This window comes from Anoplophora glabripennis, unplaced genomic scaffold (assembly GCF_000390285.2).
Source record: "Anoplophora glabripennis isolate ALB-LARVAE unplaced genomic scaffold, Agla_2.0 scaffold250, whole genome shotgun sequence".
NCBI lineage: Eukaryota > Metazoa > Arthropoda > Insecta > Coleoptera > Cerambycidae > Anoplophora > Anoplophora glabripennis.
The window spans coordinates 320,529-342,277 of NW_019416392.1; the positions used below are offsets into that span (position 1 = coordinate 320,529).

General features: G+C 35.0%; 1 protein-coding gene across 1 annotated transcript in view; it reads right to left on the reverse strand.

The window, feature by feature from the left end:
* The window catches only part of LOC108906510 (verprolin), a 221,583-nt gene extending 201,271 nt beyond the window's left edge, over positions 1-20,312 (reverse strand). Inside the window, exon 1 of the mRNA XM_018709789.1 lies at positions 18,702-20,312. Within this exon, the coding sequence (XP_018565305.1) occupies positions 18,702-20,254 (1,553 nt within the window). The 5' untranslated portion in view covers positions 20,255-20,312. The remainder of the gene's footprint in view (positions 1-18,701) is intronic.
* Between the last annotated feature and the right edge of the window lie 1,437 nt (positions 20,313-21,749).

Sequence of the window (21,749 nt, forward strand, 5' to 3'; positions counted from 1 at the left end):
GTCATAGGTTTTATAAAATTTTAACAATAAATGTGATAGTTATAAACAAATTAAAAAATGGGCACTTTTCTTGTTTTTTTGCAATAACTTTCATGTTTATTAACCGATTTTAATTTAACAAGTCTCATTTTGTAGATAATTTTACTCCCTACAAGCTGTTTGTGAGTCACTTTTCGCTAAAATTGATGATTGATCGAGTTTCTCTTTTATTTTCGCCATGTTTCCTGGTGTAATATCAATTTAACTCTTTTAAGTTTGAAATTTGAATTTGTTCCTTTTATCATGAACGCACTGTATGTAGTTTCTTTTTTGCTAATTGTAATCACAAATTGGTCTGTACCGTAAATACAAATAAATAAATTTTATGACCATTGTGCTATTTTTTTATGAAATGAAACTTGTTAAAGCAGATGCTAATAATTTGTTGCGAAATGATGACCTGCCGTAATGTTTTCTTCGGTATTTGATAGTTTTTTGACAGTTCTAACATGTTTTCAAGATTCATATCTTCAATATTTCTCGAAAAACTCATAAAATTGTGTCACATTTCATCTTTGAAAGGCTATTAAACCCTTCACCCTGTATATCACTTAAGTCTGTTGAACTACAGACACCGTGGGTTTCCTTATCGTCCTCTGGAGCGCAGCTGACTATTTATAGCGTCGAGTACGACGTCGACAAAACTTTATCTTGTCCTCCTTCCTTTTCGTAACTTTGATTTTCTGGCGACACTTCCGTTGATAATTTTAAGGGATCCCAACTTTAACGAACGAACTAAAAATAGCGGGAGGACGTAACGAAGAGGGGGCTCGTAATTAGGGACAGATTTAGATGCAAGTAGCTGACGTGGCTGTCGTCTGGGGAATAAATAGAGGAGGGTGTTTGTAGCAAGATCAAATTACGGAAGGGGAACTTCGAGATCCGAAATCAATGTTCTGTTCTCTGAGGATAAAGTGTATCTTTCTGCTACTACAACTGAAAAATTTTCTTACTTTTTGACACTTATTAGAACGCAACCAATAATTTAGTTCATATAAAAAAAAGAAGATGAATTATGTACCGTAAATGTTTTTTACATGTCGTGGATTTTGATTGGTTGTTGGCCGATCTTTTATGAAATAATTTAGAGCGTACTACTAGGGTAGACGTTCGATCACCCTCGACGCTGGCTCCGCAGGGTGTTCATCAGTGAGGTCTGAACCAAAATCCGAAAATTTGTACTAAAAATCATTTGTGTTCGTGTTGAGCCTAAGGCCGTTGGGGAGTTAAATTCATTTCAGTGTAACTGCTTAAAACTATTTTCTTTTTAATTAAGTGCAAAGGCTCATTATGGGGACATCCTGTGCACGCACATGTTAACAAATGAATGCCGTCATAGAAGTCTTTACAACGTCTGTTAATGTTGTTGATTCATTTTAATTGTTCGCGACGAAAATACGAACTAGAGGAACTGTGAACGCAAATAAGGAAATCGATTAAGCGAGTGGTACGTTGTAGACGAGCATTTTATAAAGTCAACACTAGGCATTTATGTTCGGTATATACGTACATCCTGTGTTATACCGAAACATTGATTATTCATAATACAGTTTGCATATAAATGAATGCTTTCGGTAAAGCCGGAGTTTGCTTTCCTGAAGAATAATGATATGTGATTACGTTGCGAACAGAAGCGTTCTAGAGAAAGTGCGTCAATATGTACTGATTAAGTGGTTATTTCTATAAATACATTAGATTTAGACGAAATAATGCTTTCCGTAGATCGTTTCTTTAATGTTAGACTCAACAGAAGTAAATTAATGATTTTTCGAATATTTCGCCTTTCACTGATTCAGTTATACCCACACAAATGTCTAGAGCTGTCTATATTTTTAGCACTAGAAATTAATTAATTCTAATCGACCGGAACTCCTCTCTCCGTTGGACGTATACCAGCTAGTAGTATTAAATGTTCGTTGCAAAATGTTGCAAATTTTAAATGGTTGCTCAACAAGTTCTCCGCAACCAGACTGCTACAAAAATAGAGAAAGTAAAACTTAACAGCACTTCAATATTTCTACAGATTCGCACTGATACATCGATATCAGATTTTGCAAATTTTTCTCAGAAGTGTTGCAATTTTTTGGCATGACATAAAAATGAAGTTGCAAAAGTTGCAAAAAACGACTATACTTTATATTTTCATTGATCTAATCTGTTTTGTATACTATTTTAGAAGAAATTACTTTGCTGAGGTAGCCTACATTTTATTTTTTTACATTTTCAATTACAAATTAGTGTAAAGTTACGAATTATCCTTTGTGTATAAGGACTGATGTAAACTTACCTAGTTTCAATAATCAAGGCTCTTTCATATCCTAATTTTTTAGAAATAATACTAGATTTTGAATCTTCTACATTTTCAGTTGCAAATTATTGTAAGTTTTTATATTATATAAGCTTATATGGTCTGTTATCTACCCTAATTTACCTGAAATTACTTCATTGTTGCTAACATATATTTTGAAACTTTTACATTGTTGTAAATTGTTGCAAATTGCCAAATGAATATCTTTAAATAGAGGCAACCATTAATTTATATATTTCCACTGCTCAAGTCTGTTATCTATCCTAACTTACTAAAAACTACTTTATTTCTCATTAGTGCATTGCATCTTCTGAATTTTCAGTTGCATACTGTTGCAAATTTTCACATTTATCTCATAAATAGATACAAATGGATCTGTTCTCTGCTTTAATCCATACTGTTGCTAATGCAAGTTCAGTTGTTTTTTAATTTTCAGTTGCAAATTGTTGCATACTTACAAATCGATTTCTATGAATAGAGACAAACATAAGCTTCTATGTTTCCATGAATGGAAACGCTAGCTTGTGATGGCTAGTATATACCTCGAAATATCATTTTAATTGGCAAATTGTTGCAAATTGAAAAACTGATATCTGTGAATAGAGATTAGAACTAAAAGCTTTTATATTTCCATTGATCTATTCTGATGTCTACCTTAACTTATTAAAAATAACTTCGCGTTTATTATTGCATACTTTAGATATTCTGTATTTTCAGTTGCAAATTGTTGCAAATTTACATATTGATCTATATAAATATGTACCAGCTATTGACTTATGTATTCCCATTTGTTAAAACTGTTATCAACTTTTTTTAAAAAAACTACTTTGCTGTTACTTTGATTTTTTTACAACTTCAGTTGTAAACTGTGCAAATTCTCAGATTGATATATATGAATAGACACATATATAAGGTTACATATTTCCAATAGCCTAGTCTGTTTTCGACCTTAATTTTTCAGAAATTATCTTGGTGCTGCTTTCATTTTAAGTTGTTCAGTTGCAAATAGTTGCAAATTTACAAAATGGTCTCTATGATACATATTTCCAATAATCTAGACTGTTTTCTGTCCTAAATTGTTAGAAATTATCTCGATGTTGCTGAAACTTCTGTATTTTCGGTTGCAAGTTTCCACATTGATCTTCTTGAATAGATACAGATGTATCTGTTTCCTGCTCTAGGCTATGCTGTTGTTAGTGCAACAGATTTTTCAGTTGCAAATTGTTGCAAATTTATAAACCAATTGCTGTGAATAGAGACATATAAAAGCTTCCATATTTCCAAGAGTGTAGATTCTAGCAAGTGACTGCTAGTGTATATTTTGAATCTTCTACATTTTCATTTACAAATTTTTGCAAATTGACACACTGATTTATTTCTGTGAATAGCTACACACTTTTATATTTTCATTAGTCTATTCTGATGTTTACCTTAACTTATTAAAAATAACTTCGCGTTTATTATAGCATGCTTTAGATATTCAGTATTTTCAGTTGCAACTTGTTGCAAATTAACTTATTAATCTCTAAAATATGTGCCAGCTATTAACTAATATATTTCCATTGATTAAATCTGTTATCAACTCTACTTTCTAAAAACTACTTTGCTGTTACTTTGGATTTTTTACAATTTCAGTTGCAAACTGTTGCAACATTTCAAATTGATATATATGCATAGGCATCGAAGTAAGGTTACATATTTCCAATAGTATAGTCTGTTTTCGACCTTTATTTTTCAAAAATTACCTTGGTGCTGCTTTCATTTTCAGTTATTCAGTTGCAAATAGTTGCAAATTAACAAGATGGTGTCTGTGATACATATTTCTAATAATCTGGACTGTTTTCTATCCTAAATTACTAGAGATTATCTCAATGTTACTGAAACTTCTATATTTTCAGTTGCACATTGTTGCAGCAAGTTTTCAGAGTGACCTCTGGGGATAGAGACATATAAAAGCTCATACATTCCCATTAGGTTAGTCTGGCGTCTATTTTAACTTACTAGAAATAACTGCTAGAAATAAGCTGCAAGTTGTCGCCACTTGACACATCTCGATGAATATAATTTCTGTCTACCCTTACTTATTAGTAATTACTCCGCTGTTGCTACTCAATACTTTGAATCTTCTACATTTTCAGTTGCAAATCGCAACCTTCTTTATGAATAGACAGCTATATTCCCACTCGTCCATAAACGTGCTTTCCTTAGCATTTATTCCTAATTGACATTCACCTAGCGCTTGCTGAAAAAGCTGCCGGCTAGATTTTCATTGATTCCGCGGCAATAATTGCGGCAACACCAATTAGCCACGTTCTTCTTGCGATTGTGGGAAGCTCGACTAGGAACTTTCACGCAGCGCGGATTTACGAGCAGCTCGTTTAGCCGTCCTCCCATCGTTGTGCAACTGACTGCTTATACCGGCTCTCTAGTTCGAGATCCAGCCACGGTAAACTGTAAAACTGGATAATAACGTATAGAAAGTTGGTCCCGGTAATTTGCAGTTGTTAATTTATTCTCCACGGGATAGGCAAATGTACTTCAGTCGAGGATTTATTGGAATCAACTATGGGACGCGATAATTCAATGCGGTTACTTTATATGTGTTAAGATTTATTTCGTGTCAGTAAAGGAAATGATTGCGTAACCTTTCACGCACGCAGTTTTTGTGAAATTATGTGCTTACGTGGTCAGACATATTAAAACGATTTTTTTATGTGTTACTTTTACAAATAATAGTATTTTAAAGTAGGTTCACGATATCCCTAAAAAATTTAGAAGGTGACAAAACATTACAAAAGAAGACGTTTTTTCGTCCTAAAGACCATAGTCACGCGTCTTTTGTTTTGAGATATATGACGTTAAAGGTAGTTTTTTAGAAACAAATTTTAGCGATAACTTTTCCAAAATGCCGTGTATTTCAATGAAATTTAGTACAAATAAGTTTTTAAGGATGCTAAATATGTAGGTGTTGTCAGTTTTTGACCATCTGCTAGAAGTCGCCTACTATTACATCTCCCTGTGACATTTTATGACATAACTGTTTTGATGTTAAGCTTTTTACACTGCATGTCTTATATCACAATGTAAAATTTCGTTGTACACAAAAAAGTACTGGTTAAAATCGCCAAAAACACACCGTTTTTAAGAAAAACGCAATTAACCACCTAAATCAACAAGTTATTTGGTATAATTTTGCTTCCTTAAAGAGTTACAGCTTTTTAAAAATATATATATTCCCCAAAACCGTAACTTTTTAAGGAAGTAAGAATATACCAATGCAAATTTATCCAAATCGATTTATTTTCACCCAAAGAAGTTGACCTTGAAGTATTGCTCATACGTTTGCGGACACTCTGTGTATTATTAAAGCTAGAAGCAGGTTTACTTTGGAACAGTCAACACACAAAAAAAGTTGCCTGACTTTCAATGCGACATAAGTTATCTATAGTATTTAAGCCTCCTGATCATGAATCTGGTGTCAGAATTGAGCTATCATATCACAGCAATTTTTTAACCTCAAAAAAACGGGTCAATTAAGGTCAGATATCACGAATTTTAAAAAATAACAGATTCGCGCCAAACTTGGTATACGGGAGTTTTCGGGGTCACTGATCACGGATCCGAGGTCAATTTTGCAAAATTCAAGATGGCGGATCCAATACGGCCGACCAAATTTTCAAAAAATAACACATTCGCGCTAAATTTGGTATAAGTGGCTGTGTATTTTTTCAGGAATTTTAACAAACAGTATCTTTTCTGTAAAACGAAATTTTACATTGTAATACACTAAAAAAAACTGACTTTAAAAAAGTTATATCATAAAGTGCCAGTGGAGATAACAGCTGACGCCCTCTAGTAGAGTGTCAAAAACTAATAACTCTGGCACATAAAGTACGCTTAAAAACTTACTTGTGTCAAATTTCAATGCGATACTTTGATTTTTGGAAAAATACACAGAAAAAATTGTCTCATTTTTTATTTTTCTTTGATGTTCAACAATAGCGAATATTTTCAAATTGTTTGCATATAATGAATAGGTACAATATCCGAAAGTTTTGCCAATATCATTATAAATACAAAAAACAACAGGGAGCCCACGTAGGATCCTTGCGGCTCATCTGAAGTCAGATTGACTTTTTTTGAACTATTATTTAACTACTACCTGGGTTTTATTTTCCAAATAAAAAGTTACCCATGTAAGCAGATTTTTTTTTTCTAACTGTATCAACATAGTTTTATGATGTACTCTGTCAAAAGCCAGTAAATATTCGACTGCTTCTTTGGTATTACTTCCATTAAAACGTAAACAATTTACAACAAGGAATATTCGTTATTCAAAGTTTGGAAGACACAAAATGTAAGTTTTCTTGATGAACTTTTTACAGAAGAAAATCTGAGGAAGTATCACAAGTTATAGAACTGAAGAACTTTGGATTCAAAAGATCGTCGTTTTTTTTTCAAGAGAAGAAATTAATAATTTTCTTGTAAACGCACCGAATAATAGTATTGTATTTATATCCTTAGTTGTTTTACTATTTTATGTTTAGATAGTTGGTGTTTTTACTGTGGGTGCAAATGTGACAAACTAGTGAAAATGTGTATAGATCATATAGAAGAAAAAAAAGTAATATTATACTGGTTGTCCTTTTCGCTAAAACTTACAAGAAACGGTTTTTCATGATTTTGAGTGATGGTTTTGGCATCTGTATCGAAAATATCCAAGTTTGCATCCGCAGAAAACAACAACCAGGCGACTGTTTCTTAATTAACGACAAGGAATAATATCCACGTTTAGCCTTTTGGCATTAACACTTCGGAAAAATACCTACAAGTATTAGACTCCTGAAATTAAAAAATCCAGAAACATATAACGGACATTCATTTCGCACTCAGCATCTACTTTCTTAGCAGATTGTGATGCAAACCTTAATATTCTGAAGCGTTTTGAAGATTGGAAAACCTAGAGAGTAGCTGAAGGACATGTTGAAGATTGTCTTGACTTGTCTTGACTTGTCTTGACTTGTCTTGACTTGTCAACAAAAAATCAAATCTGGGAAGAACATTTTGAACGATAACAATGCTGACTCTGCCTCTACTACTTGTTTTACTGTTACTTCTGATGTTTTTTCTACGATTACGGAAGCAAATATTAATAGAATGATGTCTCACAAAGAAAATGAGTCCCCTCGTGTTTGTTTTCACTTAACGATCAGTTATTATGAACCATTCACCGACAAAACGAAAACCGGATAGCATTTTATTCTTGGTCAAAATCAGTACTGGCGTTGCATAACTTGTAATGGTCGCTGTGACTTTATTTTGTTGTTGGATTGTACCTTTACCCATATTCTCGGCGTAGTACCCGAGCAGGTTCGCTCGGATTCATTCATTTTTCAACTGTGAGTCATCTGCGGAGAGGTTGACCTGGAACAGGTTCTGAATAACACAGGTATCTGCAGCGGCAAGCGAAGCACTGTTACGAGACAGAGTAGGAAGACACGGACTGTGGTTTCGAAGAGGCAAGTGGGAAGTCGAGGAGAAATCTTATCGTACCTGGGCACTGAACGGGTTATAAGTAAGTATTCTATGAAACGTATAAGAGCACCAACAAAGAAATTTGCTGCGATTTTGTATGTTGAATACAAGAAGTAAGTCTATTTAATTTACTGAATTATTGTTTTTGATCAAATCCACCGCAGATTTTTCTGTGTTGAAATCAATAATTTCCAATTTACAGAACTGTTGACTTTGTGAATAGCGAACTATAGTATCATTTTAAAGTAAATTTAATTCTGCATTAATTAATGTAATAATATACAGGGTGTACCGTTTGTAATTTTTAAGTAAATTAAACTTCAACGTCAGAATATTGGTCACACGTTTTTAAACACACTGTATGCATTTTTGCAAGTTTGACATAAACTTTGAATATTAACGTAGAAAATTAGTAATACCGAGATTATGCGACAGAACGTGAACTGTGATGGATTTGTTCGGGGGCTTCTCATAATCCGGCACACCGTGGCGGAGGGCAAGACGAAATTTTAATTAAACAGAGTAATTAATTATAAAAACCGTTAATAATTCGTTAAATTAACGCCTGATACCTGTTACCGCGTGTAAGGCGTGGGTTACTAATTAATTTTGAACGAAACACGGGCTAGCCATTAATAACAATGGCGACAAAATCGATTCATCAACGCCGGAATCTCGACGGGACAAAAATGCGGCTTAAAAAATTTATATTGGAGCAGCAGGAATTTCCAGCGACGGGGTTGATGTGAGACTGCAGGGGTGGTGTTTTTTAATTAATCAAATTAGGTAGTGGATTAGCCTGATAATGAAAGCATCACCAAATCAGGTGTACGGCATGGCCCGATTTTTTCCATCAAGTTTTAGGAACGGATAGACATAACAAAATAATGAGGTCTTGTTGTACAGGGTGTTTCCTAAGTTAGCTAAAATATTTCAGGTGGTGATTATTCATATTGTTTTCTGAAAAAAAAAAAAAACATTAACATAGGTTCAAAGCCCAGAGACGTACATGTAGGTAATAATTTTAAAAAATAATATGCAAGTCCCTGAGTATTTTTAATTTTGTGAACTTTTCCTCTAATAGAGAGTCACAAAAACACAAAATGGCGGCTATAAGTTGAAAAAACATTGTAGCGTTTAAAAAAAATGTAATTATTAATAGTATTTGAGTTTAAAAACATTAAAAAGTGAACAAAAACGCTATATAGTGATTCAAAATTCAGTACAAAGAATTTAGGGGCGTATATTTGAGGTCAAAATAAGACTTTTTTTCTTATAAACGTGGGTCCACATATGCATAGTTTTCGATACTCAGGATGTTAATTTTTTTTTATTTTTTAGGAATAATTTTCAATGATCTTGAATTTTAGCTCTTTACATTTTCTCATACAATTAACCCTTTTCAAGAAAATCAGTGCTGACTAGTGATAATACTACCGTTTAGTCAGCAGTGATTTTGAAACGTTTCAATTTTCTATCAACGTTTTAATTCAAGCGTACCCTTATAGGAGGCGCCCTCTACAAGCAATATCAAAACCAATGACAATTAAATTTAGCATCCGTCCCCCAGGTTTTATGGCAACATTCAAGTTTGTTCGCAAATTATTCCTGAAAAATAAAAATAAATAAAAAACTTTAACGTCCTGTCTATTGAAAACTAAGCATTTGTGGACCCATGTTTATAGGGGAACAAGTCTTATTTTGACCTCAAAAATACGCCCCTAAATTTTTTGTACTGAATTTTAAATCACCCTGTATAAAATAAGTGTTAAGGGTACCACTGATATTTTTTTTAAATACGTAACATGGCGGATCCAATATGGCGTACAAAATTAAAAATATCCCATAAAATGTCGAAAATGGCCAATTTTACCGTGTTTATAGTAAATTATCACTTTTCATTGCTGAATTACATTTGCTGATGCATAGGATGGTAAAATTCAATGAAATTTTGAAAATAATTCAATATGGCCGATTCAATATGGCGCCTTAAAATAGGTTAACCAGGCTAATTTTAGAAACATCTTATTTACTGATTCAAAACGATATCAATTTATAGCAAGTAAAAACATTCGATGTAATAAATCCACAAATTCAACATGGTGATAACCAATATAGTTTTTGACATTTTATGGGATGTACTTCCATTTTATACGTAATATTGGATTCGACATGTTACGTATTTAAAAACATAATCATTGGTACCCTTAACACTAAACTTACTTTATATGTTTTTCTTCATTTTAAGCTTTTTGACTGAATTACTATTAATAATAATTTTTTTTTAATTTGACCATGTTTTTTCAGCTTATAGCCGCCATATTGAGCCGCCATTTTGATTTTTTCAAAAACAGCGAGTGGCATTCGAAAGTAGACATTTCAACTCAAATATTTTTATGATATAATAATATGTAATTTGTTTTATTCATTTTGAAATCCAGAATAACAGAAATTCGTAATTAGTCATTACTAACTACAGTCACTAACAATCACTAAAATTTTGATATAAGATTAATTAGAGTTTAAAATATTACTAAGAATGTATGCGTTGTTTATGAGACATCCATCAATAAGTTTTGACATATAAGCCTACTTTGAGAAAAGTCACTTATATTATACACCGTAATATTGCAAGAGTTCAATTAAAAGCCTTTTTTCTCGAAAACCGTCCACATTATGAAGTTCTAACAAGAGTACATTATTTTTAGAAAATAAAATTGTACATTAAAAATTGGAGCCCGAATGGTAAAAAACCTAACCTTAAAAAAAATAGAACTTAAAATGTAATACGAATGTAGTATAACTAACGCCCTGTATAAAATATCCAAAAAATAATTAGACCAGCGTATTTGGCATCCTTAAAAACACCGGAATACCAAATTTCATAAAAATATTTCGCACCGTGTCGAAATTTTCGTAAAAATTCTATTTAAAAAAATGTATTTTGTCGCTCTGTATCTCGAATACAAGAGGAGATAGACATATAGTTCATAAGACAAAAAATTCTTATTTTTTGTCGTACTATCACCCCCTGTATTTACGGGAGGTCTTTCTGGAACAGCCTGTATAAATTATAATTACTTGTTGAAAATCAGCTTGTCCATAAAGTTTGATAAAAAATCGAACCTTCTATCCCGAGCCTCAAACGATTTGCGATAATTAAAAAGTTTATCAATAATTCTAATAAAACAAATTACTAAAATGACTTTTTCTGAATTCTAATCGGAATTCTCGACATTCTATGTTCTTTTTTAAAATAAAAAACATGTCGCGGCATAACAAGTAATCATTGCGCAATTGTGTTAATAGTGTATTTTTTTTTTAATTCAAGTTTCGTGTGCATTTCTCATGGCTAGGTGGGGCGCACGAAAATTCGACCCTGTATCATATACCTGTCTATAATTGTCTACGCCGCACAGCCTTCACCGATTTCATATTCTCTCTCTAAAATTAGAGGTACAATTCGTTTTTAGACGACGATTCGCGGTCAGTTATTACTTGTATTGGTTCTGCCTATACCGATATGTGCATGTACAATATCGCCTGACCCCAATAGTTACAGCAAACAGCGATAGCAACGCCATATACGGGCCAAGCTAATATTGTCCCAAGCCCAAGCAGTTCTTGGCTCGGCAAACGGAATATGGACGATTTATTCTTGTGCAAATGCGATTCCACTGCATTGTTAAAAATCGCCTTGGTTTCGGTCCGGCGACAGCAGTTTGGAAACATGCAGGACTGGACCTTCAAAATTGTAGTTATTAAAGTACTTAATTTTTTGCTAAAATAATTAGTTAAAAGCAAAGTTAAATGCAATTGTTATTCTAGTAGTATTCTTATAATAAAATGAGTAATATGATTTTGTTTTGTTCAATTTTCAATATTGCATCAAATGTATTGACTGATTGAAGAAAAACGTCATTCTAATTCTAAAAGTTATATTCTTAAGATCGTATTACATCTTATGAAGATGAATTTAATTAGTATTTCGTGTTTTAATTTTCTCTTGTGTAGAAAAAAGGATTAAAACATTTTTTTTTTCATTTTGACTGATAAGAATGTGATATTTTACTAAATTCAAAATAGCTTACTAAAGTACCACTGAAATATCACTTTACTATAGGTGGTGTTCCAGATAGACTTTCAATTAAACGTTTCTCGAAAACTACGCGTACTGGAATTCCGAAAATTTATGTACGGGGATTTCTCCTAATGTTCTATCGATTGAAAATATTGGCGTTGCCGAGGAACTTCCGGTTCTACCGGAAGTAGACGTCAACTCGCTTATTTCAAATGGAATGTACTATTTTTTATTTAATTTTTGGATTCTACATCGAATTTTAAGGTAAGTTTTATAACCTTACATTATCTTTAAACTCAACCGTTTTTGAAATATTTTCTTTTTCAAAATTTTTGAAAAAAACAAACCTACACTTAATCGGTTCTATCTCCTCCGATTTTTAAGATAGGAAGCTGAAATTTTAGATGGTCAATACCAAAACGTGTCCAAATATCTGGAATATTCGAAAATTGGTGCATGTTACACAGGACGTCTAAAAAACACAGACCGACCAATCAAATTGAAAGTTAAATAACTCGCTTATTTTAAATAGAACACCCTATGTTTGATAATGCCAGTAGATGCACCTTTTAATTCTCTTTCCATTGGTATAAGCATTCCCTATACCTAAATCCCACCGATTTTGAGATATTTGAACATAAGTACAGAGACGAATATAATCCGACAGTTAGCTGTAGGTTGGCTGTGGAAAAACATTTAAATGTCACCAAATGTCATTACTTATTTAGCAGATTTGTTGTCATTGCCGTAAAGCGAGTTTGTCGATTTTCCAAGTGTTTTCAATAACAATGGCACATACGACGACTTTTTAAATTTAATTATCATTTACGGGGAGTGTAATAGAATAGAATTGTTAGTAGAACATGTCGTAGGATAGTAGGTGAACTTCTCGAACAGACCTTTGACGATACATGGATAGCTTATAATAGTCCTCATCGTTGGCCGGCCCGCTCACCTGATTTAACTCCTTTAGATAATTGTATCTGGGGATGCATTAAAGCATTACAGTGTTCATTAGAAAATAATCAAAGTCAGTAGTAGGCTTTATCTTTCAAATTTGACAATTGGCCAAATAAATTTATTTCACTTCTCTCCTAATTCTACAAAAAGAAAACAAGTACCTATCACTATTTGCTTATAATTACCTACTAGCAGAAAATGCGAAAAAATAGTATAAACAAATCTCGTAAGTAAACCAATTTTACTAAACTAGGTACTACTAGTAAAACTTTGTTTTTCTAAACTTGTTTAGAATTAACATGTCGAATGACGTGGTTTGAGTTTGCGCATTAGAATTACTATTTTCTTAGTAACAATAATTGATATTATGATTCAGGTAAACAAAAAGCAGTTCCAGCTACAATCGTAGAAGTCGTCAACAGTGTAAGCGTTAGCTTTTCTTTGCGATTAAATTCAGCGTATTGCAGATTTTTACTTAAGCCCCGCTAGCCATTACTATTGGCCGCTGTTGGTACTGCCAACACAGTAAAACATAATAAAAAATTATATTTAAATATAAAGGGGGCTTCTACTTCCGAAATTTCCATACTCAGCTCAAAGATTGCCGTGGTGATTTATCCATTTTAATGGCAATTAAGTCTAGTTCCCTATTAAATGAAAAAAATATTGCTTGTTGATTGAGTGGTACTGAAATGAAAGACTTATCGACAATTTTTTGAACTCTCACATTTATTTTAGCGACGTTTCAAAACATATGTAACATAGAAACTTATACTATCGGATTCTATAATAATTTAATGCTCTTTCGATTTTTTTGTTAAATTTCGCGTCCCCAAGGTTGCTGCCCGGCCTTAAAACTGAATATGTAACGGATTTAGAGCTGAAATAAACAAACTTTCTAATGACCAACATCGACACGAAAAAAATATATATCGAAAACCGGATTTAATATGTAATTTATTAAAAACTTACTCGGCTACTTTTTGCTCGCGCGGCATTCCCAAATAGAAATCCCGGAGTTCGTAGACAGGCCGGGACGCAGTCGAGGGTCCCTTTCCTTAACCGTTGGCAATTTATTTGAGAGAAAAACGAGCAAAGCGAAGCGTTACGTCCTCGAATGTGTCACCGCAAACTAGCCAAACAAACAGGGGGATGGTTTTTCGACTTCCAGACATAAATCACACCCTCGCATTCACGTCAGGAGCACAGATGCACTTCCAGAGAGACCGAAATGGCCCAAGAATTCGGTCGGAGCGGTCCGCTTGCGAAAAAGGATGGACCCTTCCAGTGGCGGAACACAAAAATAATTTTATTAATTGAAAAATGTTAAGATTAAAAGTTAGTAAAATAAAAAAGGGTTGTCGTTTTACCTGCAATTAATACTAACTAACATGATAATAATAGGTTTATTTCTACAGTAATCTGCAACAGTTTTCGATTTTCTGCATGCATGCGCATTGAGAAATTACCGTTTCTGAAGAATAAATCTCAAGCTCTGGGAATTTGGAGTATGGTTCTCAAATTATCACATCAAACCGTTTGCTGACTATCATACTGGTTTAAGATTTATCTGTGGACTGCATAATAATTTCGATTATTTACAAAAAAAAACTGTGAAAACAAGTCCATTCCCCATTTTAATAATTTTTCATTACACATATTTCGAGACCCTTCGCTCCGGCACTGGTAGCGGGCGAGGGCGGCTTTCTATAGATACGCCTGCGGGTTCAGTCACTTCTCTATAGAAATCTAGTGGCCGATACATATTGTCGAAACCCTCGACAGATGTTATTTCACGTTAAAAGAGAGTGGCCTGCGACGCAACGGTCCAACGATTACAATAATTATAAAAAGGCCCGTCATGTGGTCTTTGTTGGAGAACGTTTTATTTCACTTTCTAGGGAGGGGGTGGTGCGTGTGGTGAGGTATGGGATCGTTCCTGGAAATTGATCCTTACCGTTTCACAACACATGTCAAACGGTGAAAGATGTAATAACGTTGATAGATAAAGCCAATAATTATTGAATCACAAATTACATTTCTGTCGTATGAGTTCCCTAATTATTTGCAGATAGTGTATATTGATAAAACTATATAATCCGCGCAAAAAATTAGGGTCCATTTACCCCCACGAAAATGTAAATAATGAATTCAGTATTCATAGAAAGTTTACGAATACTGAATGAATACGAATACTAAATATAATGCCAGTATTCATATTTGTGAATACAGTGTATTTGCAATAATTATTATTTAAATTGGTTAATACAAGAAAGATTCATTTAGTTTTCTGTATCCATAGAAAGTTTATAAATACCGAATGAATACAAACACTAAATATAATTCAGTATTCATATTTACGAAAACTGTGTATTCGCAATAATTATTCTTTAAAGTTGTTAATACAAGAAAGATTCATTTGGTTTTCTGTATTCATAGAAAGTTTATAAATACGGAATGAATACCAATACTAAATATAAAGCAGTATTCATATTTACGATTACAGAGTATTCGCAATAATTTGTAATCTGAAAAGTTGTGAATAGAAAAAAGATTCATTAAGTTTTCTGTATTCATAATTATGAATACAGTGTATTCGCAATAATTATTCTGTAAAGTTGTTAATACAAGAAAGATTCATTCGGTTTTCTGTAATCATAGAAATTTTATAAATACTGAATGAATACGAATACTAAATATAGTACAGTACCCATATTTACGAATACAGTGTATTCGCAATAATTTGTATTATGAAAAGTTGTGAATAAAAAAAAGATTCATTCAGTTTTCTGTATTCATAGAAATTTTGTGAATACTGAATGAATGCGAATACTAAATATAATTCAGTATTCATATATACGAATACACTGTATTCCCAATAATTATTCTGTAAAGTTGTTAATACAAGAAAGATTCATTCGGTTTTCTGTATGAATATTGAATGAATACGAATACTACATATAAATCAGTATTCATATTTACGAATACAGTGTGTTCGCAATAATTATTCTGTAAAATTGTGAATATAAGAAGATCAATTCAGTTTTCTACACATTACTCATGAAAAATTAAGATTGTATTTCTATTTGCGGTTTTAAATAAAAAATACATTTTGTTAATTTTCTGACAATGTACTTAATAAACCAAGTAATAAACGAACTAGGTACAAATTTTCAGAATTTATCGTCATAACATCGACGCAAACCGTTGTCCAAACAACTTCTGTAACGTTAAAACGAAACACTAAAGTGATAAGCGTTCCGGATGAATCATTAATGCGGTTACGATTACGATTTTATTGGAACATCCATTTCTCCGTCCAATGACACATCATCTAGTATCATTATTTATTCACCGACTACCGTTACTGCCACTTTAATAAATGAAATATCCATAAGAGTGATCTCACAGAATATCACAAGAATTAAGTAATAAAATATAAATGGCATGTTTTATTATTATACAGGGTCGGAAAGTCCCCATGGTTCATCGGCCGTTACATGAGAGCGACAAAGAAAGTCAAAGAAATCGGTGCAATACAGAAAGATGGCTATAATGAAGGCGTCTAATAGTCACCGCCCATTTCGCCCTTCCACAAATAAGAAGTGGATCTTATTTGTGGAAGGGCGTAATGGGCGGTGACTGTTAGACGCCTTTATTATAGCCATCTTTCTCTATCGTACGGATTTCTATGACTTACTTTATCGCTCTCACGTAACAGCCGATGAACCATAGGGACTTTCCGACCCTGTATACAGAAGACCTTAAAAAAGTGAGAAGTACTCTAATTTATCGGATGGAAAATCTGTTTATAACTTTTACTAAGGATACCTACATATATATTAAATTTTGAACAAAAAATTCCCTGATACTACCAGGCTTTGCAGGAAGATTAAAAAAACATTTTGGGGAGGTCTAAGCTTTAAATCAGTTTCCATTTTTCAATCACAGCTAAATCCCTAATTTTATCAATATATCCCGAGTTTGATTATTTAAAAAGTAATACAAGTATAGGCTATAATATCTAAATGTACCTTACTAATTCTTGCCATGATATAATTGGAATTGTACAATTTCTATAGAGAAAAACTTCATTAGTCATATTTCATTAAAAGATTATGTTTTCTTTATCGTCAAAGGAATAAAGACTTAGAAAAGGGAAATAAATGCATGTCATAGGCCTTAACAAAATAACATAGCAATAATTTAATTTTGGTAAGTATTGATTAATAAACTAAAAATCTTGTCTTCTACATAAATACGTTCAATTTTAAACACTAAAATCGACACAATTTATATCTATATGCTATCTATATTCTAGAAATTGCAACCGAAACTCTATCTTTTGGAATATTGATTAATTATAGTCTCGTCAAACTCACATTTTTATGGTTATACAGAAAATAGTGTAACTGGAATATCGAATACAATCGTACTGTTTGTTATATTTCGGCCATGAGTCGAGTATATTTTGAGAAGAAAGTTGTGTTGTAACAAAACGCAGATCACAAGGCATGTTAATTTTGATATTTATACTGACGGTTTTGTGCACAAAGATATTGTATGACGTTACTTGTTATTGTTCTGTGGATTATTTTGCCCTCGGTTTTAACATGAATAACCACATATGACATAGCTTCTTCTAAGTGAGTTCAATTTTTTCGTAATAAAATCCACATAAATAAAGGGATAAATTGTTTTCTTTGTGGTAGGTATGTGGAATTAAATTATGTTCTACTTTAACCATACAAGCTTATCTGTATATATTTCGAGATTCCCTGTGTGCAATTATAATTAAATATAGCTCAATAAGACTTTAAAAAATATGAACATTAAAATATTAATAGAAATTAATACTTAATAACAGGCAGCCAACAAACATACCACACAGGTGGTACAAACGTAGTAAAATTAGTAGTAGTACCTAGTAAATTTACTTTTCAGTTATATGACATTCAGTGGCAGCAGTTTGTAGATAAAGACCGCTTACACTTGGAATTTGAAAAATTCTCTCATATTTCTTTAACATTTCTATATCTATGCAATTCCCTGATAATGCCGGATTGGTATTCATTGTTATCCATATGGAACTTATCTTTATTTAGTGATTACAGAGTTTTAACTCTTAAGAGCAGCATGAAATTAATCGTGTTTACATTAAAGCCAGTGGTTCCCAAAATGTGGGTCGCGACAACCCGGGAAGTTGCGGAAGAGATGATTGCAGAGGTCATTAAAAATTTTCCAAAATATATCAATATAAATTTATCTGAAATATTAAAAACAATAATAGGAAAGAGATATGCTTGCTTTTCGGAAACTAATTTCTTAAATTTACATGTTCTGTATTCAGATTTCTAGTTCCAGGTTATTTTTTAATATACTTTTGATAAAAATCATGCATGACAATATAATTTCGCACAAGTATAAAGTTGCAAATGGTGTCAAAAATTTAGAAGCATTTTATGTTAGCTCAGACTCTTCTAAAGTGATCTAATCTACGAGAAAGGATATTCTTATTTATGTACCTATTCATCATCGACTTTGTTCCAGAAAATTTTCAGGTATGTTGCTTCAAACAGAACAAGCGCAATGACTTGAAAATTGTGCAAACTTACACTTACTTTAGGCTAGTTAAACAAACTTACACTTAGTTTAGGCTAAGGGGGCCGCAACTTAAAAAAGTTTGGGAACCACTGGAATAAACAATCGAACAAACCGATGCAGCAATAGAACGCGATCGCTTTTCTACACAAACAAATTCAAACAAGCTACCCTTACCTTCTAAATCCATTGGCGGGGAACGGGAACCTAAATCCACTGGGCGGCGGTACGGGCACCGCGACGGGGGCGGGCCCCTGAACCAGCGGCACTTGCCCCATCTGTGGGGGCGGCGGTGCCGGGAAAACGAAACCACTAGGAGGCACTACATTATTAGGAACCACTGTTTGCAGCACGGCACCGTGCGGCGGCGGCGGCATCACGTGAGACGGTACAAGCGGCGGCGGCGGGACCATAGAGTTCATCACGTTCTGGGGCGGCATGCCGGCTGGTAGGGTGGAGTACGGAGGCGGCAAGTGGCTGTTCAGGATGTCGGGCAGCCTGTCGTTCACCTGGGTACTGCCTTCGACGGTGTGGCGGTGGCCAGAATTGTTTACGCGACGCTGGTGGCGTCTCTCGCGGCGCTCGCGACGTCTCTGCTCCCGGTTTCCCGATGGCGGTTCACTGACCGGGGGCAGTACCGATATCTCGTCCGTTTGGGCTTCGGTGCTAGTGAAAGTCCTAGGCGTGCGGAGAGGTTCATTGATGGGTTTGTTTGGGGGCGGTTGTGGCTGTGTCAGTGGCATCGTATTCATGGAGGCGTTGGAGAAGGTCCTGGTTCCGCTGGGCTGTACGTTCACCATCGGTACCACCGTGGTGCTTGGCTTGGTATTCTGGACGAGTTCCTGTCCGGAGGAGGTGACGGGCGGCGGCGGGAGGAAGCCACCTATGCTCGTGCAAGTACTAACAGTACTCCTATTGTTCGCGGTAGGTACCGGTACGACCTGGGGACTGAGAAGAGAATTCCTATTGTTGACATTTTGGAAATTACTGGGTATTTGTATGGAATTAGTGTTGCTGGTTTGCGTGTTGTGCAGAATGACTTGCGTGGTACCGTTGACGCCAGAACTGCTCGGGCTGGAGAAACCGACGGTGGTGGTCGCAGGGAAATTGTAAACCTGTTGTTGCGGAAAACTCGATCCCAGAGGCAGCACCTGCACGTTGGACACGTTGTTCCCCTGGACATTGCTGAGAGTGTTCAAGCAATGAATGGTCGGTACTGAAGAAACTACGTTCACGGGTACAGCCCTGTAGAAATTGACGTTGACGTTACTGACATTGTTGGGGACCTGGGGTGTGAACTTTTGGGGTATTTTTTGCCCGGGCACAGCGGTCGTCGTCGTGGCTGTGGATCCAGTCTCGTGCCTCGGTACTATGGGCATGGACTTTGGTACTGAACTGCTCCTGAAGTGAGTGATCTGGTGCGGGGCGCTCTGTTCCACTTGGGAACTGTGTCGCAGCTGATTTCCTTGGGAATTATTCTGGTACTTTACGAATTGGTTCGAGGGTTCGGAAATGTTCCTCGCGTGACTGGGAACGATCGCCGGCGGCGGCCTATTCTGCACGGCGCCGACCGGTACCGAGGCGTAGCGCGTATGGTTGGGCAGTCCCACCACATTGGCCGAACTCAGGCTGCTCTGGAAGACGCCCTGCACGGTCACGTTACTCCGGGGCCCAGTCTCGGGGCTCGGGCCGCTACCCTGAGGCGCGCCGGAGGATACATTCACTTGCATATCACCACTGTTTTGAACATCACTCGCGTCGAGGCCGTCTGTAGCAGCAGCGCGCGCGTTCAGCACCTCCGTTCGACTGAACACTTGGCTCAGCCAACTACTCGGCCGGATCGGGAGGGGGTCACGTGGACGGGGGCCGGGGGCCCATTGGTCGTCCAGCAGGTGAACAACCATCTCTGACGTCGCCGGTGGAGTCGTCGGGAGATGTAGGTCTGTAAAACTGCAGTGGTGCGGAGTACCATCGTTCTTTGTGATTTCGTCAAGGTCGCCAGAAGACGATGATGGACTGGTGCAGGAACTGCAACGACAACAGTGGCATTATGCGGAGCATCGGGTGTTTTTATTTACATAAATGCAAGTCGTAAGGTGTTCCGCGCGGCACCGCGTTGGTGCTGGAAGGTTTACAATTGAAGATATGGGTTAAGCAAATGTGAATGATGCCGCGTAATCTTTGTATAACCTTTTATTTCACTTTCCCGCGTCCAATATGTAAACTTGAATTTTTTAATTGGATGTTATTGAAGTCTTTTTTGTTACAGTTAATAATTAAACTAATTTTTAATGGAGGAAGAGTAAAATCGCAATAAAATTACCATAACAAAACAATTTTCTCTATTCATATATTCAGTTAGCGTTGTTATCTCTAATTAATAGTGATGCAACATAATGTTATAAAATGATAGATAATTCATTAATTATATCGTAATACAAATATTGCGTTCTCATATAGATTTCTAATTAAACGACCTAGAACGTATATACAGGGTAGCCCATCGAAAACATACCGCAAGGCATTACAGGGTAGTAAAGAACTTTTCGGCAAAATCTAAAATCAGGTCAAATTTGTTTCTGAGGGGGACAACTTTTGGCTCAAAAAGCATACCGAAATCTTCAACCCCCTAAGTGGGGGTGCTATCCCCTAAATTTTTTCAAATGGGAATGGGGGTCAAGTGGGGGGTCATTAGAAAGGGCTTTTAATTCTCTATACATCGATTCTTACTTTTTGAAAATCGATCCATTATTTTAGAAAATATGCAGCTTTGAAAATACGAACAATATTTTTGACGAGAAATGCGAAAATCGATTTAATTTTACTTCAAAACTTACGGTATTAGCTTGGTAAATTCCTTCAAAAGAATTCGCTTTTTTTTTTTCTGATTTGCGAATTCTTTAGCCTGATTTTGGTGAGCAAAAAATTGTCCGCTTTTTGTTTCGTATTTAGATAGGCCACAAGAAGTTGCTAGATAACTGTCTTGTGACTTGTAGTTGAAGAGTACCAATACTGCCGAGTCTTTTAAATTGATTAATTATGGTGTACTCAATTCCAGAAAGAGTAGAAATTATTGAGCTTTTTTTCAAAAACAATGAATGCGGAAATCGGGTCGCCGAACTGTTCAACCAACGGCATCCTGAGAAACATGCGTCTGGAAAAATTGTTCGCGAATTGGTGGCCAAATTTCGCGAAACTGGCTCCGTTCATAACAAAAAGAGGCAG